This window comes from Cylas formicarius, unplaced genomic scaffold, assembly GCF_029955315.1.
Source record: "Cylas formicarius isolate icCylForm1 unplaced genomic scaffold, icCylForm1.1 PGA_scaffold_2__14_contigs__length_35257938, whole genome shotgun sequence".
Lineage (NCBI taxonomy): Eukaryota > Metazoa > Arthropoda > Insecta > Coleoptera > Brentidae > Cylas > Cylas formicarius.
The window spans coordinates 24,650,399-24,664,567 of record NW_026844319.1 but is presented as its reverse complement, the minus strand read 5'-3'; the positions used below and the strand labels follow the sequence as shown (position 1 = coordinate 24,664,567).

Genomic DNA, 14,169 nt, shown 5'->3' with positions numbered 1-14,169 from the left:
AAATACAAATTTGATCCACCAGGTATCATCTTCTCAACCCATACCTTGACATTACAAGATATACATATATGTTAGTAAAAGAAAATTTTATACATTTAGTTTCTGTCAAATATTACTGATATTACACGAACTAGCAAAAATAGTATATTATGCAACAAGTGCGGTAAACGGCATTTGACTCACGAGTTTATTTGACACGAGCGGAGCGACAACACTGACATGACCGTCAGAATTGACAAACGTCAAAATTCAAAGCGTGGGAAATATCCGGTGGCTCGGATTCATGGGAAACGAAACTGACGTGGTAAAGTGACGCTTCCCGCATGCTAGATCGGTGGGTAATTAGGGATTGTACAGAGGGGAGTAGGAAAAAGAATTTGTTTTTTGTTTGTTTACGCAAGTTTACGCAAAAGGTGTTTTCAATTTCATAATTTCCCATGTTTGGACAAACAAAAAACAAAGCATAGAAAACACAAAATAAATATGCTGTTTTCTAAGTAACAATTCATCGTCTGGTCCTCGACAACAGTGCTTTCTCGAAAATATTTTAGCTGGATTAAGTGGAAACGTTGCTTTACATTTGCAGCATGATGCTCCTGATTATTTCGGCGGTCAGTTAGAGCATCACCTTTTGTGCGATTTGATGAGCCAAATTTCCGAATATTTTACGAGAACATTAATCATAACTTTATGGTCACAAACATCTTGTCAAAATAAATGAGTCATATTCATTTGTCTGTTTGTAATCTTATCGTTCTTAACAATTCAAAAATTATAGGAAATAACCTCTCAAAAATTAAAAGCTGCCGGCATTAAATAATATTGGCGATGATGGATTTGTGCTAAGTTATATAAACATCAGATCACTCTTTTCCTTAAATTATTTTTGGTTACTATTTTTGATTTATTAATAGTTAAAATACAAATAATTTTATCATCAACGAGTTTATCATACACTGCCGGGCTTAGCTCGCACGTCATATGGTTCCTTCCTGAGGGTTCTTTCGTTTTTGTGACAGCAACCTTGCTGGTAGAAATAAGAATCTAAGGCCTTTTGTGCTCGAAATTTTATCGGACTGGCGCAGCTTATAACAACATCAATTTCAGTCTACCCTAAGATGATTTATAACATGCTCCATGAAACTCTCTTATCTAAGCCGCTGGCTGGGGAAAGCTGGATCTCACACAGCCTACAAATGGTGTTCCACATTGCACCATTGCGTTATTTCTGGTAGAATACTTGTTTGTTGTATGCTGTTGTCTATCGGTAAAAATAGATACTAGAGAGTTTTTTGTGGGAACACTTAAAAAACAAAACACGGTATATCAATTATAAACAAGTGGATCGTATGGCTACTTTTTCTAATTGCATATCCAAAATTAGGTCTATTCATAAGAAAACCTAAAGGTAAGTTAACCTGTCAAATTAATCTTCAAAACTACTTACGAGATAACTGCGATCAAACTGAAACTAACCAAACTAAAAGTTTGCACCCCAATTGTTTCTTAAAAGTACTATTTATCTATTATTTTTGTAACGAAATGTTTTGCAAAGCTGTGATTAAGGTTTTACTGATACAGATTTTTTTTTTTATTTTATCAATCAAAATCTTATAGCCCAAGTTTTTCTAAAAATTACCAAATAACATTGATAATGTATCGATAATGGTGTACGTTATTTTAGTTAGGTATAAGCAAACAACCACATTTTTTTTTCTACTCCCGTTTATAAAATACTTAATTACACACCGATGTAGCGTGCGGGAAGCGTCACTTTAACACGTCAGTTTCGTTTCCCACGGATCCGAGCCTCTTCGGACATTTCCGGGATATTACCGCACGGGTTTGAGAGCAATCGGATGTTTTCGGAGATATTTTCCACGCCTTGAATTTTGACGTTTGTCAATTCTGACGGTCATCTTAGTGAATGTATTCCTGTTGTTTTGCGGAAATGTACACAAAAACTGACGGTCGTAGAAAAAGTATAGTAGGCAACACGTTCGGTATACTTTTTAAGTCACGAGTTTATTTGACACGAGCGGAGCGACTGTTTAATTAACGAGTGACTTAAAGAGTTTACCGAACGTGTGGCATACTATAGTTTTTCTACGACAGTTAATTTTTGGGTATATTTTCGCAAAACAACACGAATACATTCACTGAGTTGACCGTCAGAATTGACAAACGTCAAAATCCAAGGCGTGGGTAATATCTCCGAAAACATCCGATTGCTCCCAAACACGGGCAGTAAAATCCCAGAAATGCCCGAAGTGATTCGGATCCGTGGGAAACGAAACTGACGTGCTAAAGTGACGCTTCCCGCAGGCTAGCTAGATCGGTGTGTAATTAGGTATTTCGCAGACGGGAGTAGAAAAACATAAAGACAAACTATAAACCTGAGACTACAATATTGTTTTGTATAAAAAAATGTGTTCCACTTGAAAAACTTTTTTCTATATTTTTCGTAAGTAACCGTAGCCATGGTCGACTTGAAGCCGGTTTTTTATAAAATTTAATTACTTTCAAACTTGCGTCTGTTAAATTTGTTTGATAGCAATAATCAACAGCAAAGACGATAAAATAAAATTACATAACGTAACATTCCGATATAGGCAATAAAATATTAACAATTTAACCCCATTTATATGCGCGGTCCTTTATTATTATACAACTTATTACATAAATGTTCTCCCTCGTGTTACTTCCTTTGGTTTTATAGCCGTTACTTCATAGGCCAAGTTCCTGTTTGCACTTTCTCTCACAAAAATAACACCGGCGACAATGCTGTTAGTGATCAGGAGAACACTTTCACCTGATGTAATATGCTTGATCTTCATTTTCGTCAATTCAGTGCATTTAGTCTCGCGTCAGTCAGTGTCTGTGGAATAGGGCTAGTTTTGTTAACTGCTTTTTCCAATTTTGACTAAAGTTACATTTGTGTTGAAAACTCGTTTTTTAGTTGTTATATCAATAGGCGTGGTGAGTTCCCTTTTTTACCTTTTTTTTGGTATAATGAAGAATAGTAATACTCTTTCTTTTCTTGGTCTTAGATAAGTTAATATTCGGAATTCAGCAAACCTAGTTTTGCAATATAGGTTTATCGGCATTCGTTTTCAAACAAACGCGAAATCATTTTATCGCATAAGCATTGTGCCGTTTTAGCTTAGAAGTATATGATATTAAAAGTAGCTCTATAAAAGCACATTTAAAAGGATTCACTTAATCAAGCCAAAATTAAAGTCCGAGTTTCTGACTAAACGACAGCTTGAATCGAAGTACTTGAGGAAATAGATACATGAATAATATTTTTAGATTGATTTTCCATGGTCAGCGCAAAACTTTTTCGTCGATATATCGATCGTCGGCTATTAGTTTGGTACAACGTTTATTTTAAATAATTCAGCAGATAAAAAACTTTTTTATTTTCCAGCGTAACGTCGTCATATAATTTTTCAATTGTTTGTGAATAGCGACTGAGATTGGAATACAAAATGAACAATCAATTGGAAGATATGGAACATAATCAAGTGACCACTGTCAAGAATCGGATAATATATATTTTTTCTTTGTATTCCTATACAGAATAAAAACAATGCTCCAAAAAAATATATATATTTTGATTTTCAAATTTTTAATTTAAATAATTTTAATTAATTTAATTTTTTAATCTGTGACCTGATTTGGAATTAGGTTATATAAAGCTTAGATTTTTAAGCGTTCAGTATATTTAAACTTCCGAGCTCGAACCACCAGAACCACACTTCGCAGATTTTCTTTCCAAACCTTTATATTTGTTGAAAACGAGTGAGATTTAGTAATTTTAATTTATTTATAAGACCTTATGACAGATATTAAAATAGAAACTCCAAGGAATTTTTCGTGACCTTCATATAAGTTTGGAAATATAAATATGATTATTTTAATTTCAGTTTAGCATTTAGTATAATATTTATAGTATTAATTTGGTTCTAATTCTACAATTTATATACCCAGGATCCGCGAAAATATGGGAGGTGAGAGGTTCTTATACTTTTTTCCCTTCTACGGGCGCCGCTTATTTTTTGTAGTATTGATAAGAATGAACTATTAACCCACTTTAGCTGGCCACAATAAAATATATTTTGCTCAATTTGCCCTACTGTGTTATTAAATTTAAATTTTTTCTAAAATATTTTGTTAAAAATTAAAAATGAAATTAATTAAATTAATTAATTAAAGTTAAAGGCTGGAGCTAATTAAAACTAACCAAAATTGTTTTTTACACAGTTTTAAAAAATTACGCGTTCAGATGTACAAATTAGTCCACCCCTGGTAAACTAACCAAGCTAAATAAGTTTCCAAGATACCATTTTAAAAGGTGGCCATAATATTGCATTTTTTATGCAATTATGTCAAATACTTTAAAATCTGTTCAAGAATTTCCGGGGCTCATATCTCTGTGGCGATGGCCTAGAGGGAAAAAAAAGAAATTTCAATATTATTTTTTATCAGAAATTTCCCACATGTATATTTCTTGGTTTGTTTTGTGTTTACGATAAATAATATCAATATTATTAATATAGGGTTAACATTTTATTCATTCTTTTTCGTGGATTGAATCTTGATTGAATGTCGAACGCATTGAATGCTACCCAAGGCCTAATAATCAAACTAGAGTTGAAAATTAAAAAAAAACCTGCCTGCTAATCAACCGGAACTGTGACGGAGTCCCTTGCCCCTTAAGAATATGGAAAAGAAATTTACCTTCTGCATGGTAGGGGTTTTTATTTTGTAGGGCAGAAAATGATTTTATTTTGGAAATGCCAGTCACCGTGGTGTCAGCGGGCGCGCAGGTTGTTTTGTGCATTCAGTGTTAATTTGGAAAATTCAAATATGATGATTCTAATAAATGTAGTTCTGGTTTGCACCGAATTACTACTTAGTAAGCTGCATGTTACCAACTTATATGATTTGGGTGGTTTAAAGGGTGACTAAATGACTCCTTTGAGTAATTTGATTTTATGCAAGAAAAATCTGCATTTGTGTATCAAAATTTAATTTCGTCAAATGTTTTACTACCCGCGTTCAAGTTGGTATTACTTTTTGATATTTAAATATCGCGTTTTGTTCGAAATTTTATAATCTTGCTTATGATATGATACTTGAATGGTGTACTAAGAGAAGGTTTTTATAAGAACATTCCAAAATATAATTTGCAGCAGCAAAATGTCTTATTTATATAGGCCCCAACCAAGAGCTCTTCTGCGGTGGCAAAATTCACTTTGCTAAGTTACTTTGCTGCAGTAGCAAAGATACTTTACTGTTGTAGCAAAGTTATTTTATTTGGAATAGCAAAGATTTCTACCTGCAACTACATCGCTTTTGGCTATTCTACAATTTCTTTTTATCTTTTTCGTGAAATTTTCACTGATCGAGTAAAATGGTATTGGTAATACTCTCATTCTTTTTCTTGTTGTATTAATGAAATTTTCCAAAAATCCTCTTTAATACCTATAAAACTATTTAATTATTCATATCGTAAACTTTGACCTAAATATCAGATAAAATGGAGCACTCAAAATAGTAAATTGTATATGGGAACTTACATAAATGATTCATTTAGCCATTAACAGTATACATTTTGCTTATACAGTCCCTAGTACTTTAAATTTCATGTTAGGGTAGTCTTGAGTTTTCTGGACTAATGCGAATAATAAGCTATAATTAATAAATTAACATTATCGACTTATTTTAATGAATTAAACATGATATAAATAACAAAACTATGGTATAACTTCAAAGACTATTAACGACTGCAGGGAAACAAATCTGTAAATCTTCTTAATTCGTTCTTTATTTATTTATTTTTTTCCCTTTTCAGCTCTTGCTAGATGCTTTAGTACTTTTGATAAAAACCGTTAAAAGCCACTTTTTTGATGTATATAAGAACAGTTGCAGTGTAAATAGAATAATTGTCAGTCTTAGCCAAGAATTTTTTTAAATATATTTCTCAGTATACGTACTTTAAGTGTTATTGCGCTGTGAACTCCTTTTATGCTATAGGCAAAATGTGGGTAGCACTGGCAGTACTTTTCGTTGCAATACTGGCGGTTCTGGCATACCTCGATACCAGAAAACCCAAAGGATTTCCTCCCGGACCTCGTTGGTATCCTTTGGTCGGCAGCGCTCCTCAGGTGAAAAAGGCTCGAATAAGGACGGGATCTCTGTACGAGGCTACAGCCGAAATGAGCAAAGAATATGGTGCAGTAATTGGACTTAAAGTAAGTATAATATTGTGTTACGTGTGTTAATTCACTATGAACCTAATTAAGATATTTTAAAATATAGATTACTTAGCTGAAATATCCGATAACCACTTAAATTCATCAAAGTTTTGCTGATTGTAATCGCGTCCTTAAAGTGTAGACACTTCACATTAATTTTTATTGTAATACAAAATTGATAACAATTTTCAATTCATTAATAATTATAAGTATATAATAAATTAAAATAATTTGCAATTCAAGGTGGGAAAAGACCCCCTCGTTGTGGTTTACGGGCCCCAACAGATAAAAGAATTCGGGATGTCCGAGGATCTGATTGGAAGACCGTACGGATCATACTTCAAACTGCGGACTTGGGGCAAAAGACGAGGTGAGATTTTATTTTTAGCGACTTTCAGCGGTTATCATTTATTGTGCTCGCCGCACATTTTCAGATCATATACGCGCGGCACGTTATTTTCTTTAGGGTGATTTTCGCAGGAATACTTTTGACGGACGAGGCTTTCTGGCAGGAGCAGAAAAGGTTCCTGTTGCGGCAACTTAGGGAGTTTGGTTTCGGCACCAAAACAATGTCGTCCCTTATTGAGGACGAGGTGGAACATTTTGTGGACTACGTTGGAAAATGCATTACCAAAAGTGGTGAGACACAATTTTACTTCCTAGGGTAAGAAGTTGTGGAAAATAACCACCAGGCACAATAGATCCAGACTATATTATTTTGAATTTATTTTGAAACACCAAAAAGTTTTATAGTGTAGGAAGGGAAATGACACTGTTGACTTGCAAAATTATTGTACCAAATGTGCTATAATCTAATAATAATAATAATAATACAATAATAATAATAAACTTTATTGTTTTGGCCATATTAAAATATACCAACCAAATAATTAGAATAAAAAAGCAACAAAATAAGATACTGATAAACTTTTAGAACTGATTGGACAATTTCAAAATGAACTATGCGTTTTCATGTACAGACAAAGAGTCCTTAAAGTATCAAAATAACTTGTTACGCCAACATAAATACATATCCAAAATAATCTTTTCAATTATTTGAGCAAATTATTAAGAGCTTTTTCATTAACTAGGTTCAGAAATCACTGTCAACATGGAATCATTCTTCAGCATAAGTATTCTGAACACCTTGTGGAAAATGATGGCCGGTATCCGGTATTCTCACGAAGATGAAAACTTGAAGAGGCTGCAGGAAATTTTATCAACGCTCTTTCAAACGATCCACATGGTAGGAGCTGCGTTCAGGTTCGTCTGTGGCTTACGCGGCTTTGGGAAAATTCCCAGACATTGATTTCGTTGCAGCCACTTCCCGATTCTCAAGCATATTGCTCCCGAATTGTCCGGCTATAAATGCTACGTAGACACGCACGAGCGCATCTGGGAATTCCTACACGACGAAATTCAACAGCATAAGAAAACTCACAGTCCCGGCGACCCAAGAGATCTGATGGACATCTATTTGGATATGTTGAATCAGCCCGCATGTCCTGACTCATTTTCCGAAGAGCAGTTGCTGGCCATTTGTATGGACATGTTCATGGCAGGCTCGGAAACTACCAATAATACACTTAGTTTTTGCTTCTTATATCTGATACTTAATCCGGATATACAAAGCAAAGCCAGGGAAGAGATCGACAGCGTTCTGGGCGATCGAATGCCTAGTTTGGAAGACAGATCAAAGTAAATTTAACTTGCCCTTATTTGTTGATTTCGTATGATATGATCTATCTGTTTCGTTTGTTGGGTAGAAAATGTTGATACCGGATTTTATTTGTAGAATTCCCTTACAGTTAAGCACAGGATTAGGGAAATAATTAATACATGTAATTAAAAAGTATTTATTCTTATCCCAAATAAGAATAAATACTGGGTTTACAACTACGGCCAATATCAGAAGTTTCGCTAAACAATTGTTTCCAAGGTGTTATCATCTGCCAAAATGGGATTCATAACATCACATTTTTTGATTTATAATAATTAAATTTCTGTTGATTTTTAAACTGATCCTTACATTTCAACTTCAACTTTTTTATTGTTCTAAAAATCAACAGACTTATAACAATGAAGGCCGTTTAAGCGTAAAGTCATATAAATATATTAAAATAATAATAATAATTTTAATTATTAATTTTATTAATTATTATTAATTTTTATTTTATTTAAATTTAAAAATGTGAAAAAAAAGAAAAACAAAACAAAATAGATGGAACCAAGAGAAAAAAAAAACATTTTCGATAAATACGTGGATAAGTTTTCTTTTTGGTTTGTAATTGACAATTTTTTCTCTGTAAAGTCAAATACAAAACACAAAATCAAATAAATATTTTCAACACCATGACGCTTTAAACTTTAAAAGAACCAACTTAAATTTGGAATTATCTTGCAATGTGATGTTGAGGTCAATCTTGTGATATTATTACTGTTTGCTATACTGTAGTTTCACGATTTATTTATTCCTATTTAACTTTTCTAAGACCAAAACGAGAAAAACTTGTTTAGTGGGTACGAAAGGAAGTAATATTAGTCCACAAGAGCAAAATATTAAAATAAATCTCTTTAATCATATTAAAAACGCAAATATGGATTTAAACTCATTATGTTCGTCGAACAAGTTATTAGAAGGGAACACCAACGTGGTTTAAGTCGCTTGAATATTAAACTAAATTAAATTTTTTCCAGAATGCCGTATATGGAGTGCATCGTTTTGGAGTCGCTACGTATGTTTGCTGCGAGAGCATTTTCGGTGCCACATAGGGCCGTTAAAGATACTTACCTCGGGGGTTATTTCATTCCCAAAGTAAGTGAACCACAACACAATTATTTACTGCAAAATGGCAATATGCAAGTCCATATAGCTATTAGATAATATAGTGACTCTGAGAATGGGAATTATATTTTCGTAGAGAAGAGAATGATCTTTCGCACATGCCTCTAAATTTTAAACACTATTCTTCTCTTCGTGCGATTTTCTTTCTAACCAGCAATGTACACTTACCTCGTTTTTCCCGAATATTTAACGAGACCTGGGCATATTTTCAGAAAATACGCAGTGAAGATGCTGAAAAGCTAAAAGCTATTCAACTGATGAACCGTCAGCCGCCATTTTAGTTGTTGGTTTTATTATTTCAAAACCGCGCAACATTTTACCTTTAATTCAACCAGTTTAATTGACAATGCAGATTATTAAATGGGTATATGAATCGATACATTATGTCAATAGAGGGGATGGTAATTAATAAGAATTTCAGTCGTCATTTGAGATGATCAGCTGTGTGTCCACTCTTTCAATGTTTGTCATTTGATGACACTATATTCCGGGATATCATCCGTTCGCTTGTTGAACTCCGACTGGAATCCTGCAGACGTTTCGCCAAAATCTCACTTGGCATCTTCAATGTTCGCGCTCCGAAAACACTTCGAACACTGGAATATAGTGTCATCACATCTTTCCATCCGTGAATCAATACGTGAAAAAAAAAAAAAAAAAAATATATATATATATATATATATATATATATATATATATATATATATATATATATATATATATATATATATATATATATATATATATATATATATATATATATATATATATATATATATATATATATATATATATATATATATATATATATATATATATATATATATATATATATATATATATATATATATATATATATTCTCACGTATTGATTCACGGATGGAAAAATGTGATGACACTATATTCCGGGATATCATCCGTTCGCTCGTTGAACTCCGACTGGAATCCTGCATCCGACTGGAATCCTGCAAATCTTGCATCCGACTGGAATCCTGCAGACGTTTCGCCAAAATCTCACTTGGCATCTTCAATGCTCGCGCTCCGAGTGTTCGAAGTGTTATATATATATATATATATATATATATATATATATATATATATATATATATATATATATATATATATATATATATATATATATATAATTAATTAAATCCTAGTAGAAAACTGATTTCTTTCAATATTGGGATTGCAACAATAAGCAATATTCGTTTAGTTTCTCTAGTGCTTTGAGCACAGCAGTTTGTTTTCAGAAATGATTTTAAAAGTTTATTCCTATGATATTTCCCTACAAATTAACAGGCATATCTTGAATCTTAATCTTAATATTCATTGTTGTGTCGTTGTTTAAATACACCGAATATTTTTCTCTCCAGTGTACTCTTTTTGTAATACCATCATCAGGAAGCTTGGAATGTACTAGCCTCCTATAGTAGTTTCTGTCGGAAGCAATTTTTGTAATAAAAAATATTTACACATGCAGTCGATAACGTAACGTTCCTGCTGCAATCGATTAGTATAAAGCTGGCATAAAAAATGACCTACCTAGTTATTAATTGAATTTTTTTGTGTCTGGCAACTGGTTTTTGAGCTTGATGTTGTTTGTAGGATGTTCTGGTAACTGCCAACTTGCACGGGTGTATGATGTCCGCCGAGGCTGGTTTTAAAAACCCGGACCAGTTTATACCAGAAAGATTTCTAAAAGATGGTGCCGTCTCTGTGCCGGAGAATTTCTATCCATTTGGACTTGGAAAGAGGCGGTAAGGGTAACCTACAATTCTAATTTTTCGCTTTGTGCGGGTCCAACGAGGTTGAAAAAAACAAAACACTTATTGTGTAGTCCAGCAATCATTCTTTATCTTCGCCGTTGGCATCGATAATTAACTCAGTCCACAAATTTTATGATCTTTAGATAAGATTTGTGAGGCCTTATATACTGCTGGACTATTTTCAAAAATGGAAATCTCATTTTATCCAATACCACAGATTTTTTTAAAGTTTTTTTTTTTAATTTCATGTTTTTCTTTATACAGAAAGTAAAGTGACTTTTTGCAGGAGTGTTGATTTGAGTTTTTCAATTAACAAATGAAATCTAATTTTTACAGAAAACGTATGTCAAGTTTACAATAAATACGTCACACTAAATATCGATGTGTTGAAGTTTAAGAGGAAAATGAATTAAAATTACTGAATTAGTGACATATGTTCATATGAAATTTTTTACTTAAAATTGATCCAGTAATACGTCCTTAACCTTTAACACTCTGTAAGTACATACACAGTTTTGAGAAGAACTAATATATCAAAACATATTAAAACTTTTCAAAATTTATTTTTTGACGTAACAAATGGTTTGGTTTGGTTGTGTTTGGTTTGCCTTCTTGCATAATAAAATTATACAATATAAAAAATCTTTGCATAGAGATGGCGATAGCGGATAGAATGAACTTTCATATACAGTAACCTTTATTAAAAAATGTATGTATGAAGGGAAACGTAGCTACATCTGTTAACAAATTGTATCTTAAGTTTTGGTGCTTTAGTGCATAAGGATGTTTATAAGCATTCTTAAAAAATATAATATAACTGGTGAGCTTTTGCGCTTCAACTTAGGATACAATTTTTCAGTCAGATGAATTAACTTCGCTGTTTCCTTTCCTTTACCTAAATTCCGAGTAAGCATTAAACAAGTCTGAGTCAGTTTGTCATAGCATGACTTCACTTTATAATTTGCATTCGTACTGTTTATCTGAACTCGATAGCTTTCTATACCTAGGCCGAAGAGTTGTTTTATTAGGTGATAGGTACAATTGCTGACTATCAATAGTGCTTTACGAATCAATACAGATGAAATGAACAATTTTCACTTTGTCTCTGTGTAATCAAAAAAGTAACACGATTTATAATCCAAAATTGGTTCCAACGCTCTAGATATAACAAAGTGACCAATTGCTTTTCAACGGATTATCCAAGGGTGGTCATTAACATACAATGCAACAAGATTATTATTAATTAAGGTAATTATTAATTATTGATTATTAATTATTAATTAATAATAATAATCTTGTTGCATTGTATGTTAATGACCACCCTTGCATAATCCGTTTAAAAACAATTGGTCACTTTTTTATATCTATGAACAGACCATACCTGTCCGTATCGTGATTTGATCCTCTGCTTATCGTTCATGATGAAATAAAAAGTCTTTCGCATTCCATTTTTCCAGTTGCATGGGCGAATATCTAGCGAGGGCAAACATATTTCTCTTTGCTACCAGTCTTCTCCAGAAATTCGAGTTTCATGTGGTTCCAAGATTCCCTCCCGATATGAAAATTGTGGATGGAGTGACGCCAGCGCCTCTGCATTATCAGGCGACGATAGTTTTTCGACAAAATGATTGAAGCGTGCTTTTGTCGTCAGCTATCAGGGATTATTCACGCATTGACTGATTAACATCGCCAAATAATTATTATTGAACTTAGCGATAAAAATGTAGGCTAATCTTGCTAAAAAATATGTCTCGAATTTTTGTGGTAAACAATTGTTAATTTTAAACATAAAATACTATAATTCAAATAGTTTAAAATTTTATACTTTTATTTTGATAACCATTTAGAGTGTTCAGAAAACTACGGACAATTTACTTGCAAGAATACAAAGAAACTGATAGATTCTATAAAAGTTTATGCCCAAATATAATAAAACAATGTTCTCACCGGTAAATAAAATAATCGCGGTGGTTGCATAGACGTCCGCTGTAGTTAAGCTTCTTTTCGAAAAAAATATTGAAAATCGGAATTTTCCCAATTCCCAAATGACAGTTTTCTATCTTCACTTTTTCTTGATCATTGTAATTCGTAATAAAACACTACTTCCTGTTTGAGATGCTTTCGTGTACAACAGATATGAAGTACTAATTATAAGATTATCTTTATCTTTTTATAAAGACTCTAAAAATGTACAAAAATACGGAATATTTATATTTAAAATTTCAATGCTGGCACTAGCAGTAGTAATTTTATATATATTTTTATTGTAAAATTGGAAATAAAAGTGTTAGGAAGGAAATACTCAAATGAAAGAATTTGTTTTATTTATTTAATTTCTTAGTCCCTTTCTGATACGTTAATTTTGGTAGCTTCAGGGCATTATGCATCAAAATACTTTTGGTGATTTTAAAGTTAGATCCTCATACAAAAGGCAAATTGCACTTTTTTTTATTTGCTAGAAATGTTTATTAGTATATTTCAAACACATCTGTCAAATATTTTTGAAATACAGTAGCTCAGAATATATTTTTTTAAGTTTGAATTGACCCGGAGTCGAAAATCGACTAAATCGACTGTGACGTCACCATGCGCTATTGTCATGCGATCAAGGTTTAACGTATATAACATCCGTACCATAGAAGTCATCGATAAAAGAGTTTAGATTATCCTTCGATATTTAATTTTTTCATATTTTTCAAGAAAAATGATTATCAAGTAGTGTTCGGCAGGTCAATAAAAAAGAATTTATGATGTTTCGCATCAAATTTACAATTCATGCGAAGCCTTGTTCCATCGAACCCGCTGTGTTATGGTATTTTTCACAATCTAAGAAAGTGCCTTTACTACCTAGACCCATATAAAATTCGGTAAGTCCTAAAGGTCGTAAACTTAGGTCTAACTAATGGCAGTGTATTGGGAAGAATACCCGAACGTATTATCGTTTGGTATGAAAATATAACATAATATGATTTTTTTAGTATTGGAACAATTTTTCCAGTGTTTAAAGGACACATTTTTCACTTCCGTTTTTATCAGGTTATGAACACGCACATTAGACTTTACTTTATGTTATGTCAACTCGATCGCATTAAAAATAAAAAAAAACGACTTATCCATCTGAGAAATTATAACTTTTTACAATTGCTTAATACAACTTTCGTCTAAACGTTCACATAAAAAAAAATTATTTCAGTTTTTCTATTAGTGGAACCTTACTCACTTGGCGACCATGATCTATCACAATGCAGCTATTTGGTCATATATTCGGCACTAGTTTATTGTGAAACCAATC

General features: G+C 32.5%; 1 protein-coding gene across 1 annotated transcript; it reads left to right on the top strand.

Moving 5' to 3' along the window:
- Positions 1-2,945: 2,945 nt before the first annotated feature.
- On the top strand, positions 2,946-12,957 carry LOC132697817 (probable cytochrome P450 303a1). The gene is made up of 9 exons (XM_060663477.1): positions 2,946-2,979; positions 6,043-6,260; positions 6,507-6,633; positions 6,744-6,902; positions 7,355-7,526; positions 7,584-7,961; positions 8,961-9,078; positions 10,717-10,868; positions 12,335-12,957. The coding sequence occupies exons 2-9, from the start codon at positions 6,048-6,050 to the stop codon at positions 12,507-12,509; spliced, it is 1,494 nt and encodes a 497-aa protein (XP_060519460.1). The 5' UTR covers positions 2,946-2,979; positions 6,043-6,047; the 3' UTR covers positions 12,510-12,957.
- Positions 12,958-14,169: the final 1,212 nt, after the last annotated feature.